Here is a 24,445-nt window from a genome sequence, read left to right on the forward strand (position 1 = left end):
CTGTTGTAATATTATAGAGACTGTTGCATTAGAAAGACAGTCTGTTTCCTTAATAGCTGAAGACAATGCTATGAAATTTATTTCAGAAGAATTTGGGATGTTTAAAAAGTTATACTTACCCACAACACTAAGACGAAAGGCCTTTTCATTTTTCAACCTGTAAAAAGGTAAAGGCAACTTAATTCCTGCATTTTTAAACCAGCAGAACAGAAAGAAAAACACATGAAAGAGAAAACTGATGGAAATGAAGACTTCCTAGTTTCACTGTGATTATAAAGATTTCCAGCATTAAACTTAGATCTTTTTTTCAGACTTCATTTATAGAAATAGATCATTCAGAAGCTGGCATTTTGTTACAACAGGTTAGTACTGTCAACCAATAAGTAGTTATTTTAGATTTAGTTTATAGTTTTTGCTGACTGTAAATTTTAAAAAAAAACAACTTAGAATTTAAACCTGCTTCACATGAAATGAAACAAAAATCAGTAGCAAGCACTTCCAATGGCAGAAACAAGCCATTGCCTGGGTTCCTCACACAACCACCAAAAGTAGGAACCGAGGACCATTCCTCAAAAGTCAGTTTTGGAAACTGCTACAAGATCCTCTGCATGAGGGGCAACAATATAGGGATTAATAAATAAATAATAACAGATCTCATAAATTAAAACAAATTAAATGTTCCCAATTTGAAAGGATAAGCACATACGTAGGAAGAGGTAAAAAAATATGTGAATACAAAATGTTTTAAATTTTTTCATTCAATTCTAGTAAGCTAGTTCTCATCTGTGAGGCTAACAGCCCAATCTAGAGAGGGCTGGCGGGCAAGGACAGTGCGGCCCCACCCTCCCCAAAGAGCTTTCCCTCGGTGCAGGAAGCCCAAAAAAGTGTTTTCTTTTTAATCCATCCTTTGAGAATCCTCTGTAGGGGATAAGTGTGGTAGACCAACAAAAATGAGGTGCATTTCAGTCGTAGGCTTTGCCAGTGCACGAGGCTGGGCAGGGAGTGGAAGCCGACTAATGTTGGTTCCACACCTGGAATCAACCCTGGTCATGCCAGCACAGCATTTTGCACTGGTGGGTCTGGGGACAAGCAAAGGCTTCTGAGTCAGGAGCCATGGAGCCACATGCCACCTGAGTAAGTAATTCCCCACCAGTGCATTTGCCCATTGCACCAGTGTATAGGGACCCACACTGGCGCAGCACTGCATTGGCTCCAGAGCAGAATTCATCTCCCCCTCTGGGTTGGGCTACCAGTCACTGTGTTAAATTTCTTCTTCACAGAACTCTTCTTCACAGACTTCTTTCTATGAATTGGAGACAGTATAGCAAAAGGAACCAAAAAGGCGTGACTGAATGTCAACTTTGGACCAGGAAACATCGGAAAGAGAGATAACAATAGGAACAGACAACACTATAAATACTTTACAATCTGAAAGTGTGACACATTTAAAACATTTACCGTTTTGCCCTCAAAGTAAAATAATTATTTTAAATATTTATTGTGTAGGAAGCAAACTGTTCCCATTTATTCATTTTCTGGTAAAAGTTGCTATTATTGTGTGGGAAGCAAACTGTTCCCATTTATTCATTCTCTGGTAAAAATTACTATTATTCACCTTGAATGTTTTTTGACAGCACAGACAAAGCAGAGAATAGCTGCAGAGTACTGCTGTGGAGCAGATCAAAGTGTCACATTAAACACAGCCTCAATTCGATTGCAGTTCTCAGATTCTCCTTGCCTAACATACCAGCTTAACATGTACATCATTTGCATTCAAAAATAGTTCTAAGAATGGAGCTGGAGAAAAATTCAGACTGGCTTCTGGCGAAGATTGCTCTTTGAACAGATTAAGCTTCTTGGAGCTCTCTGCCACACGTTAATGAAAGGAGCAAACGCCAGCATAAGAGCAGACCTTCCCAGTAAGCTCTGGGGACATTTTAATTCAACAGGTGGACTAGTTTTAGTTCCCTTTGACCCATTTGCTCTGATAAAATCCAGGATCAATAAGCGTGAGCTAGTCATTCAGAGAAGCAGCCTCTCTGTCTTCTCGCCCCCCTCTGTGCAGTTTCCTACTTTCAATTTCTCCAGGTGGTAAGTTTACTTTTGCACTTTTTGCAAGTTTCTTCTTTTTTTCTTCTTCTTTTATTTTTCTCTTTTACTGGATCTCCGGCATGATTTTTAATCTACTGAACATTTATAAATACTTTTTTTTAAAAGGAGAATACGCTTTTTTCTTACCAGACTTTATTTACACAGCTTGAAGACAGAGATGGGACTACAAGTTGGACTACAAGATTTTACGACTTAAAAGGATCTGACCACCCAACAGGCAATAAACAACTGTGCTCACTCCTCAGATAAGAGTATGTGGTTGATAATGATCCAGGATAAGAGGCTTTTTGAGTATCTACCAGTATTTAGGGACTCTTGTGCAGAAGCTGAAGTTTGTTGGAGACAGAGTAAAGCTAGAATTTAAATCTGCTTACATATTTTTAGCTTCATATCATTACAAGATTCTTTTTTCTTGAGTTAGAGCCCCATGGGAACCAAAAGAGGAAGTAGACTTCCTCTTATCAGGAAGTCTACTTCCTAATGTAAACAGCTAACCTATTCAGCTTTTTGGAAATTACCAAGTTCATTTTAAAACATTGATGCCACCTTGTGGATCATCTGAAATTACAGCAGATATCTGAATTTACAGAACAGCAGTGAAATATAAGTGGTCTTGAACTGTTAACCATATTACTCCTGCCATCAGAAAAAGAGAAATTCGTTTTTCCTGATTTTTTCTTTTTTTTTCTTTCTCCCTTCTGATAATTTTAATAAAAATTTGGACAATTTAATTTTTAGTCTGATCTAATATGGTAAAATTATAATAAACCTGGTCTGCTTAATGTACTTATTAGGACTAATATATCAACTTGCTGCTTTAAAAATTGTCATCCCTCTATATCTTTTCTAGTGTCTTTATCCAGTATTTTTATTTTTTTTCAAAGTCATTTATTTTATTGAGTAAAATACGAGAAGCAAGCCTTTATTGGCATAGACAACAGTACAACAATAATAAAAAATGGATTAAAAAGCATATACAATACAGGAAATAAATGTTAGGTCGAAGGAAATCTACTGGCGTTTGGTAATTTCCAGGATAAAGTCTGCCACTATCATACAGAGAGAAGGATCAGGGTTGTCCAACAAGTAGTGTAATCTAATTAAATCGGGGAAATGGGGTAAATGTAAAGGAGTAAGATTCACATACTTGGATCTGATTTCCTTGAATCTGAGACAGTGTAGTAATTGGTGGGCCAGAGATTCAACTGAGCCATCATTACATGGGCACAATATTTTAGCATTTTCTTGCTTATTAAATCTGCCATGCAACAAGGCAGAAGGCATAAAATCAAACCTGGCAAGGATTATGGCTCTCCTTTGAACGGGGTTTATTAAGCAATACAGGTAGTGTGTCAAGTGGCCCTGTTCAAATGGGAGAGAAAAATACAGGGGGGAACACGTTTTCTTGGCTGCGGTGATTAGGGTACAGAACTCTCTATCCAATAGTTGACCTTTTAATTTCCTATAAGCTTCTGAATAGGACAAGGGGCAAAGTGAATCCACTGACAGTCCAATAGAGGCAATTATTTCTTCAATTATGGAAAACCAGGGGTTGGAATGAGTGTCAGAGAGCAGACGGTGGACCAGGGAATTACAGTCCGAGAGAAAATGAATTCGCAGCCAGAATCTAAAGGTCCTCAGCCAAGCGGCTGATTCCAAGGAGTTTTGACCTAAGTAAAATACAATAAACACATGCCAAACAACAAACGTACAAATTATCAAAAGGAAAAGGCTTATGATATACCAGTGGTGGCGAACCTTTGGCACTCCAGATGTTATGGACTACAATTCCCATCAGCCCCTGCCAGGATGGCCAATTCATGGCCAACGTGAATTGTAGTCCATAACATCTGGAGTGCCAAAGGTTCGCCACCACAGATATAGGCACTACTAGCCAAATATATGCCCTGAACACATCGGTACAATAAATTCAGTAATTCTTATAATCCATAGAATGACTTCTATTCACAACTTGTTATCTTAGAAAGTAATATTTTATCAATATCAATTTTTTCAATTAATAATCAATTGGAAAGAAATCTGCATCCATATTTCCTTTTAAGTAAGTAATCCATGGCTGCCAGTTTTCTATAAACACTTCTGCTGGTAGTAATCTTGTTTGGTGTACTCCTTTATCTAGAATGAAAAATTGCTGGACTTCAGCTTTCCAGACTTCAAGGGAAGGTATTATATCTGTCCTCCACAGCTTTGCCAGGTTCAGCTGTGCTGCTATAATTAAATGAAACAATAAGTGCGCTTGTGGTTTTTTGAAACTCTTCTCTGCCATGCATGGACCTAGGAGGTAAGTTAAGAGTGATTTACTGAATTTTAAATTCATTATTTTCTCTATTTCTTGATTTATTAAGGACCAGCATTTTTGTATTTTTGGACAGGTCCACCACAGGTGAATAAAAGATCCCATTTCAAGACCACATTTCAAACACAATGGTAAGTATGATTTATTGATTTTCGATAAGGTTAATGGTGTGAAGCAGTTCCTATCGAAGAGTTTCAGGCAGTGTTCCCAATTATCTGTATTCGGGGAATATTTATAGATTTCTGACCAGTAGTAATAATATGAAACAAGAAATTAAAAGTTTGAGATGGGAAATTAAACAATCTGAACTTAACACAATAAAAGAGGTGGAGAGCTACAGAATATCAAACAGGAATTAGAATCGGGTTTGACTGATGCTAAAGAAAGAGTTCAGGACAATGCACAAGAGATAGTAAAAATAGTGCAATAATAACTGGCAGCCAGCCAGGATGAAGGGCTATTGAACATCAAGGAAAGAATTGGAATTTTGACGGTGCAAGATGGAGACAATGACCTGCAGTTTGGAAGCATCTCAAACAGTGTGCATGAGGGACCTTGAAGACAAGGTTGGCAAAACCTTCCAAGTATGTGTATCGATTGGCAGGGACTCTTTTAGTGTAGAATGGGTCTGCAGAATTGATATGGGGTTTACTGTGGGAAATAAAACACCAAGAAAGAGAGTGGTGAGGTTTGCACATGGGAAAATTAGAGACTCCATCCTAAGAAGGTGATGATCTGGGCCACTCATAGAAGAGTCTGGGGTTTCAGTTTTTCAAGAGCTACTGAGTGTACTTTCAAGAAAAAGGACTGAATAGCAAAAAAAATCTGGATAATAATCCACACAAAAATGCAAAAAATACTAAAAATTAAATTTCAAATGGAATCAAAAATTACATTATAGGGAAACAAAAACAAATTATTTCTATATTTATTAACCGTAGAAAGAGTCTAGATCCGTGATGGCGAACCTGTGGCACACATGCCACACGTGGCACGCGGAGGCCTCTCACCCTCCCCCGTGCAGGTCGCCCCCGCCATTCCTCCTCTGCCCAAGGGAGGAGGCAGCCACTTTCTCCCTTGGGCAGGGGGGGGGATGGCGGTGGCAACCTGCTCGGGGCCGCCTGCTCTCACAGCGCGAGAGCAGGCGGCGCTGAGCAGAGAGCCCCCTCTGCCCAAGGGAGAAGGTGCTTGCCTTCTCCCTTGGGCAGAGGGGGAGGCAGCGGCAGCACCGGCCTGCTCTGGGCCACCGGCCTGCTCTGGGCCACCTGCTCTCCCATCGCGGGAGCAGGCGGCGCTGAGCAGAGAGCCCCCTCTGCCCAAGGGAGAAGGTGCTTGCCTTCTCCCTTGGGCAGAGGTGCTTGCCTTCACCCTTGGGCAGAGGGGGAGGCAGCGGCAGCAACGGCCTGCTCAGGGCCGCCTGCTCTCCCGTCGCGGGAGAGGCGGCACTGAGCAGAGAGCCCCCTCTGCCCAAGGGAGAAGGTGCTTGCCTTCTCCCTTGGGCAGAGGGGGAGGCAGCGGCAGCACCAGCCTGCTCGGGGCCACCTGCTCTCCCGTCACGGGAGCAGGCGGTGCTGAGCAGAAAACCCCCTCTGCCCAAGGGAGAAGGTGCTTGCCTTCTCCTCGGGCAGAGGGGGAGGCAGCGGCGGCATGAACATCTGGGGCACAAGAGCTGGACACCCCTGCTTTAGAAGAATGAGGGGGTTACTCTGGTGGGTTTTCCGGGCTGTGTGGCCATAGTCTGGTGGATCTTACTTCTAACGTTTCACCTGCATCTGGGTCTGGCATCTTCAGAGGTGTATCACAGAGGGAAGTCACAGAGTGTATCACAGTGTGTAACAGACTTCCCTCTGTGATACACCTCTGAAGATGCCAGACACAGATGCAGGTGAAACGTTAGGAGTAAGATCCACCAGACCACGGTCACACAGCCCGGAAAACCCACCAGAACCTGTAAAACCTCAGTATTCAGGTTAAATTGCTGTTTTGGCACTTTGCGATAAATAAGTGGGTTTTGAGTTGCAGTTTGGGCACTCGGTCTCAAGAAGGTTCGCCATCACTGGTCTAGATAGAAAACAGAAGGATATTATCTCCAAGAAAATTGGGAAGATAAAATGAGAGAGTACTTTATTATGGTTAAACTGACAAACCTTGTTAATAAAAAACCAGAGAATGAATATAAAGAAAAATGGGAGTCTTATTTGAAGTATTATATGTTGTAAAATTATATTTAAGCATATGTGTTGAGATCAGGATGCTAAAGTTCAAGTTTATATCAATTTTGTCTGCATAAGTTTTTTTCCCAGTATATTGGTTATTTCACATCAATGTCATTTTCTTTCTTTTTCTACATGTCTTTCTCTTATCAATGTATTGTTATGTGAAAAAAATTTTAAAAATTAAAAAGAGAAAATTTAGATTGATTGCTTATTTGAACAAACTTGAGGCACAAATTCAGTTTTAAATACTTTAAAAATGCCAAAAACTAAAGCAGAGCAAGTTATATAATTTGCTGGATTAGCAAATCCAAAATGACTAAAATGTTAATAGAACTGTTGGCCAGTCGTTCACCAAATCAGTGACATCACTACATCAACAGATGGCCTAAAAATATTAGCTTGGAACCAGGCTAATTCTAAAAGTGAGCAAATAATGTCAGGAAATTAAAAACTCCATCCTTATTAGCTAAACATAATAGAAGATAAAGTGAGAAAACATGGTTATAATACACAAGCTCAATGTAAGGTATATTTTAAAGGCACAAGACATCAAGTATCACTAGTACCATGCAATTTAGCTCTCTCTGCTCAATTAAATTTTAATGTGTGACAGGTAAATGTTGTTATGCGTAAAAGAATTTGCTTCTTAATACATGGAAAGTATTCTAACCAAATGTAAAGGTGCTTTGAAAATGTGGAATGCAAACTTAAAGCCAACCTATGCCATGGTTTATCAAGATGCATACGTTCTAATATTCTACCAGCTCTGAATGAAGAAATAGCTTCTCTTGTCTATTATAAAAATTGATAAGGTAGGCATAAGAGGCAATTTTAATCAAATATTCTTGAAGTTAGTCAAGTTGTTGAAATGCAATTACTTTTCACATTGTTAAGATCTTTTACCAAATCGGCGCCATTGTTGGATCAACAGAAGATCTAGGAATATTAGCCCAGAAATCTAACAATAAACAATTGGCTAAGGATTCGAACATCTGACAATGAACCCTTAGCCAATTATCCTGCAGGACACACAGGGACCTAAGCCCTGTGTGTCCTGTAGCCCTGTTGGCCATTGCTGGGCCCATTGCTCCCCCTGTGTCCCCAAAAGGCCAGCCAGGCCTACAAGGCCAGCCCCTTTCCACCCATTCCCACCCTCCCTTCCCCCCACCCACTGCCACCATTCCCTACCCCTAGCCACCCATTCCCACCCTCCCCGACCCACCCCTTGCTACCCCACCCATAGCCACACCTTTCAACCCTCCACCCACCCAAGCCTTACCTTCCAACCCTCCCCCCAACCCAGGCCTCACCTTGCCACCCTGCCCTACTAAAATCCTCACTTTTCCACCCTCCCCCACCCAAGCCTCCCTTTTCAACCCTCCTGCCATCCCAAGCCACTTGGTTCCATCATCTTCCAGCCAAACCCTCGCCTTGCTGCCCACCCACACCCCAAGTCACTCCTCTCCACCCTCACCCATCCTCATCTTCCAATGTACCCCAACCCACACCATTCCAGCCTCTCCCACCCCCCAAGTCGCAGACCCAGAAACATGTAAGTGTCACGCAGCGGGTGGTGGTGCATGGGACACTGCAATCTCACCAAAGCCCATTGCAGGGGGGGATTCTTCATCTTTGACCCTTTGCTGGGGCCCATTGCATCTCCTCTGCAATAGGCTTTTCTGCTAGTTTGTTTATAATCCACAACAAACTGCTACCTGACATCCCCCAGAACCTTCAACACACAAAAGTAGAAACTGGTGGCCAGAAAATTTAATATTTCTTGTTACTTTACTCAGCAAGCAGGTTCTTCTCTATATTTCTTCTGAGTTTTGGCTATCTTCCATGCAACTGCTAGGAAACCCCATTCCACTAAGTTAGTCGATCAGCCAACATGTTGGCTCTAGGCTCTTATACATACGCAGCTGTCTTCTGGCAACAAATCAATTTCACAAAGTGATTTTGCACAAATTGATAGATTCCCTCAGGGTCCTTTTCCATTAGTTCAAGGTCTTATGTTTTTTAGCTTTCCTTATTTTGCCAACACAAGAAAAAGGCATGTTTACAACATAAGCAAATGCATAAAAAACATTGCAAATGCCATAAATACTTTCTTACATGACAGGAAATGGAACCAATGACTCTGAATGATAGGATTTAAGCTCTGAAACAACTACCTGATTTGGAAGGCTACACATCACTGGGAATGAAAATATTTCAAGGACATAACCACAGCTGGGGGATGAATTTGAAATACTGCTACTTAAGAATTACAGTAATGTCTCAACCCACTAAAGTATGTGAAAACCAGTTATTTACTGGCAACATCTGAGGCTATTTTAAGAGCCTACTGATTAAAATTATTGCTCAAGATCACACACTTTTAAATAAAGAGAATTTACAAAAGTTGCAGACAGGCTGTTTGTCTATTGTCTTCTGCCCTCCCTCCCCAAACAAAACACCACCTCTCTCATACATATTCTGTGAGTTGACCACCTATGGAGAATAAAAACCTTTGTGACAGTTTCGGCCTCCACAGATCTCCATTACTTCATCAAGGCATCGATTTTTATCCAAATTATCTCCTCACTCTCCAACAGATTAAAATGATAAAACACGCATTTTCAGCAAGTAATCTTTAATCTAGAGGAAGCTTGGGGGAACTATTTGGCTACAGAAATTCCCTAAGAATTAGAATGTTCAGTACTGAAAGATATGGTTTCTGTGCTGCAATAGCTGCCTCTAGGGAACAGATTACCAAACATGATGACTGAACCCAAATACACGGAATAGCAAGCAAAAGGAGTAAACAGGATAAAGAAAGTGGGCAATAGGAGACACCTTTGACAGTTATAAGGCTATAAATATAGCACTGTATTTATGTGCTTAAATTAAACACATACAACAGAAATGAATTTTCTACATACGAGCAAATAGAATATTATGCCAGTTCCTATCTTACTCTCTGGCCCTTAAGAAATTTACAAAGTAGATGCCTCCAAGACTTGCAGTTGTATTCCCTTGCAATTTCAGATGGATCCTTGTAACTAGATTCATGTTTTTGTACAAAAAAAATGCTAGTACAGCATCTAGTACTAAGATCAATCATTACTGGAATGCCCCCACAATGTCTATTTTCCATGATTTATATTAAATAAGCAAAGGACAACTAAAGACCAATCTATATTGTACCGGTTTCCAGACAGCACAGGTATATGATGCTAGAAGGAAAGACATAAATTTTGCATTTTAGTCCACTACTATACCACTTTAAAAAAAAAAGATCACTATCATTTTATTACAAAGAAAAATTAGAAGCAATCAATGAATTAATTATGACACTGCAGAAATACCATATCAAATCTGGAAAAAAACATAGAGTGTGAAAGAAAGAACAAGATAGTTTTCACTGATGATGGTACGGGAAAGCTACTATACTGGTGAACATTTGTGCAGCAGGAGACCATTAAAATGTTAACAGGTTTAAAAGAATATCTTCCGTCCATATGAGGTTTCCTAACACGGCCTTGTTATGTGAGATCGCAAGTAAGAGGGTTCAGGGTTTTAATGGCAATTGTTGTCAGCAAGATACCTACCTGTAAATCTAACCTACTTAGGGAAACAGCTTGGCAAAGTCAGCGTTTCCTGACATTTCTAGGTCAAGAAAAGTCTCTTAAAAGCACAGCAGGTAAGTATTTCCTCTTCCCATGCTGCAAAAACATTGAAGTATAAAGGAACTCACTTTTCCTTTTTCTCTTGTTTGTGTGCTTCTTTTGTGAGCTGAGCAGCTTTTCTGCTGTAAGGGTGGATGACTTTTTTCTCCTGTCCCCCTCCTCGGCTCTTTGCTGCTTTTGGCTGAAACAATGGAAAAGAAAAGAAAAGTAGGCATTTTCAAAGACTATCCTTCATCCAAGCTGCATGATTCAGACAGCTCAGAAGACTGTAAGCAGGACTTGAAAGAAACTAAAGTGAAGACAGATCTTGTTAATTCCTCAAAAGTCACTGGTTATGTCCCTGATAGAACGCAAATACTAATAAATGTAATACCTGGGTTAAACAGAGGTTTCTGGTACAGAATGCATATAAACTCAGTGTACACATAGGACAGTCCTGAGGAGAGTTACACTCTTCTTTGTCTGCTGAAAACAATGGGCTTAGAATAGTGTAACCATGCTTAGGACTGTACCAAACAAGCCCAGCAGTGTAATCATGCTTAGGCCATGTTACCAAACAAGTCCAGCAATTACTAACCCATGCTAATGACCAATTCTGCAAGCATAGTTCGTAAGACGTTTAAGACCATGTACTGATACACATGAGCATGTCTTTTTCCATCATTAAGAAGGATGGGAGAAATCTAATTTTGGAAAGGTCCACATTCCAAGACTTTCAGTGCAATGCTAAAGAGAGTTACTCCAATCTAAGGCCCCTTCCACATGGGCCAAATATCCCGTGGTGGGGACGGGATGTAACCGGTTTGGGTGGGAACTTTGCGCAGTTCCTGCCCCTAAACTGGGTGAATCCTGGGGAAAAACCCCCATGCTGGGTTTTACGTGACTCACACTTTCCGCAATTCTTTTTGTAAAACCTGGAATGGAGGCGAGGATGAGCAAACAGCCCCAGTGGGGAGCCAGGCTGATGTCGGCTGCACCATCTCCTTTGCTGCCCCAACCCTACAGTTGCGACGCTGGCCAGGCTGGGGGGGAGCGTCCTCAGGCCCCAGGGAGGTGAGGCGCGGGAGGCAGCCACAGCCCTGTGAGGAGCCGTGGCGGCAACCTACTTTGGTCCCGCGGGCCTCTGGGCCATGCCAACAGTTTCAAGGCCATGTATCCCAGCTGCTTGCTGGGATATTTGGCCTGTGCAGAAAGGGGCTAAGTCTATTCATTCCAATGGTCTCCGACTGTCTTTATTTTTTTAACTAAAGATCATTTATTTTGTTCTCTACAACTTACTGTCTCCAACTGATGACACTGGAAAGCAAATGTGATGAAGCAGATGTGAACAATACTGTGGCTTGAACAAAACTGTTACATAACCAAAGAGAAAAAATTAAATGTCTGCAAAAAAAATTCCTTTCTTACTTAAAAAATTCAAATTGACCAAGTCTTTTGCACTTCTAATGGACTCAATCTCAGGCCCTTTCCGCACAGGCGCTGAGCGGGGCAGCATCGGCAGAAACAATGCCGATTCTGCCCCCCGGGACCATTCACACAGACAGTCCCAGCAGAGGCATAGGCGACAGCGCAGCCTTCACACATGCTGCGCCATCCCCGAATGCCTTCCCTTCTTCCCCTGGCTGCCAGCGCGTCGCAGAGCCCAGGGGACACATAACCCTGGCCTGAGCAATGGCTCTGGAGTTGAAGGCCACGGTGGGTGTCCCCTGGCCTCTCCAAACGCGCCGGAAGTCAGGAGAAGAAGGTAAGGCATTCAGGGAAGGCGGGGGGGGGGGGATGGCGCCTTCCACCCGCTGCTGTTTGCACGGCAGTGGGTGGAAGACGCCACTGTTGAAAAACACTGTTCAACAGTGGCGTCTTCACGCTGCTTGAGCTTTCTCAGCACGGCACTGCTGTGCGAACGCCACCCAGGGACGGCGTTTTTAGCGTCCCTGGGGCGCTGTTATCCGCCCTTGCGGAAACAGCCTCAGATACAGACAAACAAGAATGAATAGGAGAACTCTTACACAAAACTTTCACTGCAGCACACTGTATATACCTGTGTCCACCCACCCACCCCACAACACTTCACTGTGGTATTATTATTTGCTTGCTTGCTGAGCTTGTCCATGGAAGAGGACATAGATTTTCTCCTTTATCAAGTCTTTATTGGAAGGCTGGTATGTCTGAGCAATAAACAAGACAGCTGAAATCAGCCAAATCATCAATGAAATCAAATAACAGGCTAATATAATAAGTGACCGAAGGGCTGTTGGGATTCATTCCATTCAGGTGTTCATACATTTTACAGTCTTTTTCTATGCACACATTCACAGATTCATAATCAGCAAAACTCCTGCCTTTTGGCGGTTTAGTAGGTTAAACAAGCAAAATTGTGTGAGACATATTAACTCAGTCTATCTTGTTCAGTCGCTAAGCACAAATTTTCAACAATCAACCACAATGCTCCATGGCCACCAGAAGTACCATACCTCATCATCCACCTTCAGAACTCTGGGTTAAAATGTACAAGAAATGTCACTTTAAAACCTGGATATACTTGCAAAACAGACTAGATTAACGGACTTCCTGCTTAGCACAGAGACAAAATTTTGTTTGGGCCCTAAATGGATTTTATTCTGCTGCTGCTGTAAACATGTTTTCTGATTGTGCGAAACTTGTTGATAATTTATTGCTTTTATACTGTTATATTTTTTGTGAACTGCCTCAAGTCCTCATGTAAGAAAAACCTAGTATATTAAAAATAAATAAAACCTAGCTACTATAATTCTATTGCTATAAACCCAAGGCTACATTACCTTCATGGGGTCTACAAGAGTTATCCTAACTCAATCCTGGCAAGAAGTCAAAAAGACTCCCAGCATCTATCTACACTAGCAAAATTTCCAAAAATGACTTCAATGATCCACAGTGGTCAAAATATCTGAGAAATGGCATTTCTAACTCAAGGGAGCACAGTTGTCCTAAAATGTTCGTGTCTAAGCAGCAAGTTGGGACAAGAGAAGGGGGAGATTATCAGAGTAGCTGTCACTAAGAAGAGAGGGGTTTTTCCCCCTCTCTCTGAGGGGTCAACAAAAGTGACAACTTTTTCAAAGAAGTGTAACGCAGTTGTTTATTTTATCTGGATGTTCATGGCCAAAAATTAAGCTACAGGTGCAAGGCCCCCCACATTGCATAGACAAGTTTTCATTTCAATGTTGGAAAATTATTCTACTGAAAAGAGATACGAATATTAAAATTGCCACCCACAAAAAAACATAATACTAAACAGTGGCTATGGTACAAAAAGGGAATCTGGAAACAGTGAAAGCGTATTATTCCTGGAATTATGATAAAATAATCCTTTTTCGCCCAGTAGCTATCTGGATAATATGCAAAAGTTTTAATTAGAAAAAAGGAGGAGAAAACAGTTTGAGGGGAAGAGTCAGCCAAAGGCAAAACTTATACATCCAACATCAGCCGCTTCATTAATGAAGCCTTTTTATAACTATTAAATCTCAAAGCAATATTGTGAAATACTTTCATCACTTTGGCTGAAAGACATATTTTCTGCAGGGCTTTTAAAATAGCATGAGACTCTCAATATAGGAAGGTATTACTATGCTGACCTCCTCAAAATGCACCATGCTGGAGGATTCTGTGCTAGGAATTGTTAGGAAAGGGAACAAAAATAAGACAGCCAATATTATAAGGCCTTTGTATAGATCAATGGTGCAGACACATTTGGAATACTTGGCACAGTTCTGATCACTGTATCTCAAAAAGGATACAGCAGATATTGGAAAAGTACAGAACTTTCCTCATGTGCATGGCTGAAGAGACATTTCAGTTTAGAAAAGAGATGACTAAGCGGGGACATGGTAGAGGTTTATACAGTTATGCACAGTACCGAGGGTGGAAAGCAAAAACTTTCTCTCCCTCTCCCAAAGTACGGAGGGGGCATCCACTGAAGTTGATAGGGAGTAGATTCAGGATGGCCAAAAGGAAATATTTATTTGCTCAATGATTAAAATGTGGAATTAACAGCCAAATGTTGCAATGATAGCCCCAGTCAGACAGTCTTAAAAGAGGATTAGATTGATTCATAGAGGCCAGTGGCTACTAGCTATAGTGACTAAAGGAGACCTCCACATTCAGGGGCAGTAAACCTCTGAGTAACATTGCCAGGAGGCAACATCTGGGGGAGGCTTTGGCCTCTATGCTGGACTAAATGCTGGACTAGATGAACCACAGGTCTGATCCAGCAGGACTTTTCTTATGTTTTTACTGCATAATGGGCAAGGGGAACTAACTCTTCTGGATTTCTCAGTAACATTCAAAGAAGTATCTCTTTTCTTCTCGAGGACAGGGTCTGAAAGGTAGTGCTCAGGTATTTTTCCCTTCTCCCTGCTGCCTTGCACATGGGGATTTTATGTGAAACTGCCAGAAGACATCAACTACAAAACAGGGGGGAGGGGGGAGATATGTAGTAATGTCAATACAGCGGGCAGCCTGGTCCTTCTCTGTCAACAAATCATGTGAAAAAGTTTTCATGCTAACTGAAGCTTTTTCCCAACAGAAATAACATGAATTCTTACAATGTTTTCATTTAAAAAATATGGGCCTGTTGTGCTGATGTTGCTGTTTGCATGAAAGATATTGGAAAAAACTGAATCAAATAGCAATTATGAAAAATAAAGTCCTAAGACTAATAGACAAATTAAAGACTTAACAAATTGCCTGGACCTTATAGCTTACAACCAAAAGCTCTTAAGGAATTCCAACTCACAAAACAGTGTATTTCCAAGGCAAAATATGTACCATTGCTAGAATAGATTGCCCTTCCAAATGACTGGAAAACAAAGATTGTACCACTGATTTTTAACAAAGGATCCAGAGGATATCTAGGAAGTTATAGGCCTATTAACCTGATTCTAAAGCAGGTTGGTTATAATAGGTTGATTCTATAATAGATTGATTAAATAAAGACAGAATTATTACACATGTAGAAGAACTTTTCCTGGGATCTGCAGAACAATCAGTATGACTTCTGCAAGGTAAGTTCGGTCTCAACATTGTTCTAGAATTTCTTAGAGAATTCAAAAATAAAAGGTGAACTGATAGACTGGAAATTATAGAGATGAACTCCCTTTGAAGACCAACATATGCAATTTGAAGGTCCTTTTGGACTTGACTTTGCTCCTCTAAGGTTGGTAGCATGTATACGAGACATGACTTTTACCAACTTAAGCTGATATATTAAACCACACAGTTTCCTGGAAAGGTATAGCGATAATTTATTCATGCACTGATGAAGTCCAGAGGTATTTCTGTAATGAACTCTGAATATGTTTGAATAAACAAAATGTAGCATCCCAGTTTTTAACAGAGGTTGGTCAGTTTGAATACATTATACCTATTACAACTACACTAGCCTCTTACTGGTTTCCAGGTGTAACTGAAAAGGTTGGTGATGACTCTTACATTGTTTATAACTGAGAGTCAAGAATTGTCTGCTTGTACATTGAGATTATCTGGGGAGGCCACAAACCTTCATGGGGAAGTAAATTCTGTCACCAAATATCAGTTCTGACAACTAACATCACCTTTTGTTCTCTATAGTAGAAAAACAATAGAACCCTAAAAACCGCTAGACACAGATTTTTTGACCCCATTCACATACTAGAATAGGGGACCAAATCTATCATGGTAAATGAGGTCCGGCATGCTTATACATCAAGACAGTTTATATCCCCACTGTGTGCTAGAATAATCTAACACCATTTAAACTTTTAGATGCTATCCCATTCCCCAACAGCTTGAACTACTTTGTGACCAATTACCTCTTATTGGTAACATGTATTATTCTGTTCTGTAAGGCCATTTCCGCACGAAGGCGGAAACGGCCGGGTCGGCGTTTATGACGCCGACCCGACGACGCTAGGACCGTCCGCATGGACGGTCCTGGGAACAGCCGGGCAGCCGGCACCACAGAGCGCCGGCGCCCAGCCGACCCGGCATGTCCCCGGGCCTCCGGCGCGTCGCCGAGGCCTGGGGACACGCCCCCCTGGCCCTGCGCGCCTGCTCCAGCGGCGCAGGGCAGGAAGGCGTGTCCCCAAGCCTCGGCGACGCGCCGGAGGCCTGGGGACAAGGTAAGTGCCGGGTGGGGGAGGCGGCGTGAAGCCGCTGCCATTCGCTCGGCAGCGGCTTCACGGCGGCGTTTCCCCAAAAAGAGCGCTGGGAAGCGCTCTGGGGAAGCTGGTTTGTGGCCGGAGGGAGCGGCGCTGAAGGCGAGCGCGCTGCAGTTGCCCCCCGTGCGAATGGCGGCCTGGAGACACCGTTTTTACAGTCTCCAGGTCGCCATTCATTGCCCGTGCGGAAACGGCCTAACTGAATTCTGCATAGCATTTATACATAGAACTTAAAAGAAGTAAAGAGGTTTCAAGGTTTCAAAGATATGTCTGATTGTGGATTGAGCACACTGAAACCTCAAAGCTTGAGAATTTGTGCCATTGTAAAGATTTCCAGCATTAAGAAAGTGAAGTTCTGGTGTTCCTTACTTTCCCTATTTATAGCAAGACTGTTATGCAAAGTACAGTAGGCAGAATACACGCATCTTCCATTTCTGTAGAATCTGGACTACTATAGCACAGAATAAACACAAATCATCATCATATGTTCAGGATAAAGATGACAGAAGATCTGTGAATTCATCTGCCATTTCTTGGATTGTCTTTGTTCTAGAATACTCTTCTGGATCCCACTGCTTACCTAGTTCTGTCCCCAAGGCACTAGGCCCAAGCAGAGCATTCAAGAACAAAGACAGTCCAGGAAATGGTAGATGAATTCAAATCTCCAGTCATCTTTATCCTGGACAGACTAAGCAGACCAAAAATCACTTAAGAAGAAATGGAGTAAGTGCATAATCTAAACCAATACATACTCCATGGCACCATGTTTGTTTGGAGTTTTTTGTGCTGTCAAGTCACAGCTGACTCATGACCACTCTGTAGGGTGCTCAAGGCAAGAGACATTGGGACATAGCTTGCCATTGCTGGCCACAACATCAACCCATTCAAACGCTTAGCTTTTGAGATCTGATGAATTCAGGCAAGCCTGGAGCTATAATTACTATCAATCAAAAAAGCCACATACTATTTATGCACTCTACACCACCCATCAAACACACTGATACAAATAAGATATAACTATTAATATAAGATATAGCTATGATATGTAACTATAACATTTTTAATTTCCAGAATACCGCGCCACATGTATGGTTGTATCTCCCCACAACGTTGAACCTCAAACAACCCTTGTGTAGGGGGAGTGAAGGGAAGGGCTTTACTCTCTACCTTCCCATTCAACTCGGCATAAGGCACAGCAGTTCAATCAAGATGGTGAGATCATCAAAGTGCCCAAGGAAAGTGTAAGTTTTGTTGTGGGGGAAGGAAAGCAAAACCCCTCTGCTATAGCTACCATTCCAAGATGTACACGCTGTTCCCTTTTATTTCCTGCACGTCTGAATCTAAAGCAGTGATACCTCTTTCCAGTTCAGGTGCAGTTTCAACCCCAGCCTCTCTCCACGAACCTGACACCTTCAAAACAGAGGGGGGTTCCCGCTTGGCGCCGTGCTCTTCCTAGTGAGTGGATCGCCTCCCTCCCTCCCTCCGTCCCACTACTCCTCGTCCTCAAACGCACCATGGTCACTGAAGTGAAAACCGCCGAACGATCCTCACATGTGACTCGTGACACGCGTCTCCGAGCCCCAAAGCAAAAAAAAAAAGGGAAGCGGTCCGTCACCGAACACCGCCCGACTAGACACCGCAACTGGCGAATACTCAGTTCCGCCTCCTCCAGCCAATAGGAAGTATTGAAAAGGAATCATTTATCACAGCCACCAGGCTGGATTCAGAAAGTGAAGTCCATGTGCGTTGAGCCGGCTGAATTCGGCGCTGGTTCCTACGGCGCATCAAAGTTCAAGAAGATCCATTCCGAAAATACATCGAATTTTACTTTTCCAGTAGAGGATAATACGGAGGAAACTTTTTGGTTTAAGCTGTCGCCTTGTTTTATTGCATTGTTACAGAGGCGTACCTGGGCAAAGCTGCGCCCGGGACAGAGGAGGGTTCCCGCTGGGCGCCATCCGCGCCACCAAGCGGGGCGCCATTTCCATTCCCCTCTCTGCCCTACGAAGGAGGCGGCCGCCTCCATGGGGCAGAGCGGGGTTCCCGCTTGGCGCCGTCGGCGGCACCAGGCGGTGCGCCATTTCCTTTCCCCCCTCTGCCCTACGGAGGAGTCGGCCGCCTCCGTGGGGCAGATCGGGGTTCCCGTTTGGCGCCGTCGGCGGCACCAAGCGGGGCATCATTTCCATTCCCCCCTCTGCCCTATAGAGGAGGCAGCCGCCTCCTCTGTGGGGCAGAGGGAGTTTTCCACTTGGCACCAGCAGCGGCACCAAGCGGGGCGCCATTTCCACTTCCCCCTCTGCCCTATGGAGGAGGAGGCCGCCTTCCCTGTGGTGCAGTGGGGTTTCCCTGTTCCGTGCCCCGGGCTCCCATCGCCTGAGATCCTGTGGCACCAAGCAGGGCGCCAGTTCCTTTCCCCCTCTGCCCTATGGAGCCTGGGGCAGAGGGATTTCCCTGCCTGTGCGTGGGGGGCATTTGGGGGGGGGCACGTGACCTGGCAGGGGTGCACCCGGGACAAACCGCCCCGGATTTCCCCGTTCGCGCTTCGCCACTGCATTGTTATAAAAAGCAGTAGTGATGCACGCAACCCTTTTAATTTGTAAAGGGATGTATACAAACTGTGTTAGAATACCCCAATGATACCCTATTCACATTATATTTCCTATTATATATTCATTGATATAGCTTTTGTGGATGCCGCACAGAATATTTATAACGAGTTGCAAGTGTTATAAATGAATTCTTTTTCCATTTAGGAAAAGGCAAAAACATATCCCAAAAGGTGCGGCTGGATGCGGTTCACATTATATGTGGCTTCAGGAGGGTTGCCAACCTCTAGGTGGAACCTGGCGAGCTTCGGATATTACAGCTGATCTCCAGGCAACAGAGATCAGTTGCCCTGGAGAAAATGCTAGCTTTGAAAGGTGAACTCTATGGTATACCGGCTGAGCTGCCTCCCAAATTCCATATTCAACCCCTAAAAATCTCCAGGCATTTATCCAGCTCATTATTGGCAAGCCTACTGCCAGTAGCTGCATGAACATGCACCCTGGAATGATTCTGTCTATAAACAACTATTCAGAAAAAAAAATAACTCCAAGTGCTTTTTGGAAAATTCTGCCGAATATTTTTGTATTTTACAGCATCATCCTTGTAATTTTGTTGACCATTGCAGTTATAGTTCTGTTATAGCACTAGGACCCAAACGGAGCATTCTAAAACAAAGACGTTCCAACATGTGGCAAATGAAGGTACAGATGTTGTTTTTTTCATTTGGTGAGACAGAATATAGGTTGTTCCTAAGTAGATCTGAACTGTAGTAAGAAAGAATGGCTTTTTAAAACATTTATTTATATTTTACTTTATTTACAGCCTTCCCCTCCACTATAAATACAAATATTTTAAAATTTTAGATGTTTAGATGTTTTTGATTAACCTTACCATGAAATTGATCACAGCAAAATATTTAAGGAGAGCCTCCCCAAATAGAAGAGGTTTTTCAAAGCAAACATCATATCATTTCATTAGGACTAACTAAAACAACACATAATAATTTTATTTCTTTAGCCTTTATTTGGCATAAAACAAAAATAATAAAATCATATCAAAGATACAAAAATTATAATAAAAGCAGTATACAAATACAAAATATATAGCATAAATGTATATTGGTTATACATCACTTCCAACAAAAAAATTGCTACCTTTTCACAAGTTGTGAGATCAGAATTGTCCAGCTAGAAAAGGAGTCTGCGTGAAGCATCCATTTCATTAGGTATCAGAGAAAACATATTAGAATATTATAATCTAATATTTGCAGACTTAGGGCAGTAGAACAATTGATGTATCAATGTTTCAATTCGTTGTTCATTACAAGAGCACACCCTTTTTCTCATTTCTAAGTTGTTAAATCTACCAGGTAATAAAGCAGTGGGGAAGACATTAAAGCGAGCAAGTGTGAAGGCTCTTCTCTGATTAGGATTAGTTAAAAGATACAGATACAGCCATCCTATTTTGATGTAAATAAATTGAGAGATGTAGAGGTGAACAAGTTTTCCTAACAGCCCTGAATACATAATAATGTGAGTGTGCAAACTTTTCAAGTTCTCCTGAACTTTTCCTACGCTACATCTTTTTAAAAACAAAAAGGGAAGAGAGGGAAAACGTTTCAAGCCATGATTTTAAGACCTCTTTGTAAGCATCCTGTGTGGAAAGCTGTGCAAATAAGCAAAGATAAAATAATGTCAGTATCAGGTTAAACTTTTAGCCTTATCAAAAATGGAACAATTACTAACAGTAATGGAAATTAAGTTTTGCTGATGCACAAGTTAATAATCACCAATTAGCAGATTTTAATGCGTTCCTTTGATGAATGTTCCTAAAGCTTATGGTCAGAAGATCCCAGCCTGAATTTCACTTTCAGTACTTTTATAACTTTTATATACAGTCCTCGTTTTATATCCTAAGGTATTTTATTTGAAGAATTGAGCAGGGGGTTGGACTAGGTGACCTGTGTGGCCCCTTTTAACTCTATTATTCTATGAAACACAGGCTTTTCCCAGAAGTACTCTTCAAATATGTAGGAATATACATTACAAAACTTAAATCAAGCCATTCTAAAATCACTTCTATAATGAAAACATTGGAATGAGCCTTCAGAAATACTGGTTGCTTTAAATAAGTTCCAGAGAACCATTGATTAAGTATTGCTTATACAAAAAAACTGTTGCATGTATTATCTGAAGTGGGTAGATGGATTATTCTTAGGCCATCCTTAGGGTTGCCAGCTTCCAGGAGGGCCTGGAAATCTCACAGAATTACAGCTGTAGATTTCTGGACTACAAAGATCAGTGCCCTTGAGAGAATTGCTGCTTTGGACTCTATGGAATCTATAGCATCATACCCTAATGAAGTCCTTCCAAAACCCCACACTTCCTATGTTCCAAGTCCAAATATCCAGGAATTTTCAACCTAGAATTAGCAGCTACCCTGGCTATATAGCAGTTATGAGTTTCTGTAGTGTTTATAGTGGGGGACGATTGTAATTGGTGGCACCCCGCAGTTGAGGAGTTGCAGTGGAACCATTAAAGAGCTGTTGGTCTGTGACCTCATCTTCTTTGGAGTTCAGAATCTTTCTCAGGACACCTATTAGGTTTTATGAGTTCTAGCTACAGACAGATTACTGGCAACAAGGTATATTTGGAAAAGTATGAGAGACTTTATATAAATCTTCCCACAATGTCAAAGCTTTTTAAGAGTCATTTTGTAAATGGCAGAAAATAAGATGATAGTAAGTAGGATTTCATAGTAAGAGGAGATTGCTTTTGATTTAGTTGTCATTAAAGTAACTCCAGGTGCTGGTCATGATATCCTGTCAAATTTACTGTAGTTATAAATGTATTTACAGTATCTTTTTCCACAACCACCCCCCCCCCCACACACACACACACATTTATATACTGAGATTGTAGATGGCTTGACTGATAGGTACATTTTCAATTCAGTTTTTTAAAATTGAGATACTGATTTGCTGAAGTATTTCAACTGAAAGAAAAAAAGATTACGGAAAACATTCCAAAATAATACTACTACAGTTTGCCTTATATTGATTCTTGATAGTGCACTACTAAAATCATTCTCCAGTATTCTGATAAAAGAACTATTGTGCTTTTCCTTTGATTATTGTGCTTTGCCTTTTAAAGGATGTGTATTCTGTTTGGTGCCTGACAGACATTTCCTCAATTAATGGTTGTTATGTTTTCAATTGGGTAGCTTCCATTATTGCTTCTTCCTTGAATCTCAAGACACAATCTGAAACCAGTTAGCTGCAGCCTGTGCTAATGGTCAGCTAAACATCTACACAGAGTGCAAAGAGTAAACTCCATTGTTAGAAAGATATGTTTTTATTCCCCTCCCTTTATATATTTATGTATTTAAAACATTTTAAGAGGAACAGAGAAGAGGTGAAAATCATAAGGAGATACCATCACTCTTTCATGTGCCAGAAGGAAGGAGGGAGGGTGTGTGGGGAAGGGGAAGAGAGAGATATGGAGGTGCTCTCAGCAGCCAGCCCAGGCACTCCCATTCCCTGCCAGTTGTCAGGTAGTAAGTCATGTGAACAATTTCTTTGTGAAACCAAGGATAGCTTGTGGCACTCACACTCAATACTGAGTTTGAGAGAGAGTAGTGAGTTGACTCAGTATATGTTGTCATGCAAGTCTATAGCCAGACAAGGAGGGGGGGGGGCATTTCTAAGGCTCTACCAGTCATTTTTTGATGTCATATTTAGACTCATGAAACAGAGTAAGGGTAAGATGGACGCCAATTTTAATTCAAGAGCTTTGATATCAAGAGGGTCTGCCTGACACATGCTTTCCTCCTCCCAACTCAAGTATGCACAGCACAGCAAACACTGCCTTTCCAGAAGGCTTAGCCACTTGAATCTAGATAAGAACAACACTGATTTGAGAGGGCACACCTGCCTTCTACCTCACAAAGAACTTACAAAAATGCCCACACCCTGATTCAATCAGCAGAATGGCTAGACCACCTGAATCTTCTCTCCCAAATGTTAATTTAATCTTTAACATCCTGTTCAACCATTAGAGAGCCATCAATTTTCCAGAGTTTCTTTTTTTCAACATTCCAAACTCATCCAGTCATGGAATGCCTCTGGTCTTAATTTCAACAATGCAGCCCAAACCTCATAAAAATTTGGGTGCTCCCAGTCTTAATCCAATTATGTTTCTTCCCCATAGCATTGTCTGCAAATGTAACCTACAAATTGGTAGGTTGTAACATGAATTCGATCAGTTGTATGTGCTTGTTACCCTGAAAGTCTTGGTACATTTTCTCATTTAAAAAATAAAAAGTTCCCATTTACAATTCACTTATTCTACAACAGTCCCATCTGGTTTAGTGGAATTATCCCAATAAAGACAGAAAATCACTTTGCCAACTTAAAATGATACATAAATTGTTGTTAGTAGGAGTAATAATAAAAGTGCTTTGGACTTGCTGCTTGGGTGTAGAATGAAATATTATAGGTGATCCAAATCTATTATCATTTGTTCTTTTACTTCCTAATCCACCTTATTATGTTTATAAATTGCTTCATTTAGTCTATGAAATAAGTTTATCAACATTTAATCCTCATTGCCATGCCACTAGATAATTTAAGAAGCTATCATCACAGGGGAAAATGAAAGAAGTCAACACTTAAAAAAAACCCCTTTCATTATCAATTATAACTGGGGATTAAACAACAGAACATAATCTTTTGTTGATTAGAACATTATTCTTGTTATGTGTCCTTCAATAACATGAGGCAAGCCAGCCTATTCTTCCACAAATCCAGAGCTCCTAAAGCTTAGACTTATGTATTCATTCATCCACCTAGCTTTGGCAATGAAGATTAATGGCAGTAAAGATTTGGTTGTGCCATGTCCAGTGCAACTTCTTGTACGGTGATTCTTGAATTAACAGAATGTTGCTTAGGTATGAATGAACTTTGCTGGCTCTTTGTTTTTGGGGGTTTTTTTGGGGGGGGGGGGGGCTTTAGCCACTCTCCACTTCTCAAAATCTGCTGATTTGGGGCATGAACTGGTTCTAATCCACAGTGCTCCTTAGTCTTATATATCCTATTTGGTCTCCTTTGATTGTAACTTACAGGAATTGGTGGATCTGGAGATGTGTGAATAGAATGGAAGATATACTTGCACAAGCCGGCAAATATGATTGATAAAGAAGCAACAATGTGTATGCAATGTAATGAAATGGAAATCAGATATTTACCACTGTTTCATTTATCTTATTACCTGAAAAGAAGAAAACTTTGAATTAATACAACCAACCTAAAAAAATTATACACAAAGTTTTTTTAATTACTGCAAACACCCATAATTTGTTTGTGAATCTGAGACAGTCCTCTTTTTTTCTTAATGACACACATATGGAAAAGAT

General features: G+C 41.4%; 1 protein-coding gene and 1 pseudogene across 1 annotated transcript in view; both read right to left on the reverse strand.

Annotated features, from left to right (window-relative positions):
• TMA16 (translation machinery associated 16 homolog) overlaps positions 1 to 18,151 on the reverse strand; it is a 38,339-nt gene extending 20,188 nt beyond the window's left edge. The window contains exons 1-3 of the mRNA XM_048509818.1: positions 18,000 to 18,151; positions 10,385 to 10,497; positions 120 to 157 (exon numbers count right to left, since the gene is read on the reverse strand). Coding sequence (XP_048365775.1) covers positions 120 to 157; positions 10,385 to 10,497; positions 18,000 to 18,002 — 154 coding nt within the window. The 5' untranslated portion in view covers positions 18,003 to 18,151. The remainder of the gene's footprint in view (positions 1 to 119; positions 158 to 10,384; positions 10,498 to 17,999) is intronic.
• Positions 12,398 to 12,701, reverse strand: LOC125440159 (annotated as a pseudogene).
• Positions 18,152 to 24,445: the final 6,294 nt, after the last annotated feature.

This window comes from Sphaerodactylus townsendi, linkage group LG10 (assembly GCF_021028975.2).
Source record: "Sphaerodactylus townsendi isolate TG3544 linkage group LG10, MPM_Stown_v2.3, whole genome shotgun sequence".
In the NCBI taxonomy this organism is placed as follows: Eukaryota; Metazoa; Chordata; class Lepidosauria; order Squamata; family Sphaerodactylidae; genus Sphaerodactylus; species Sphaerodactylus townsendi.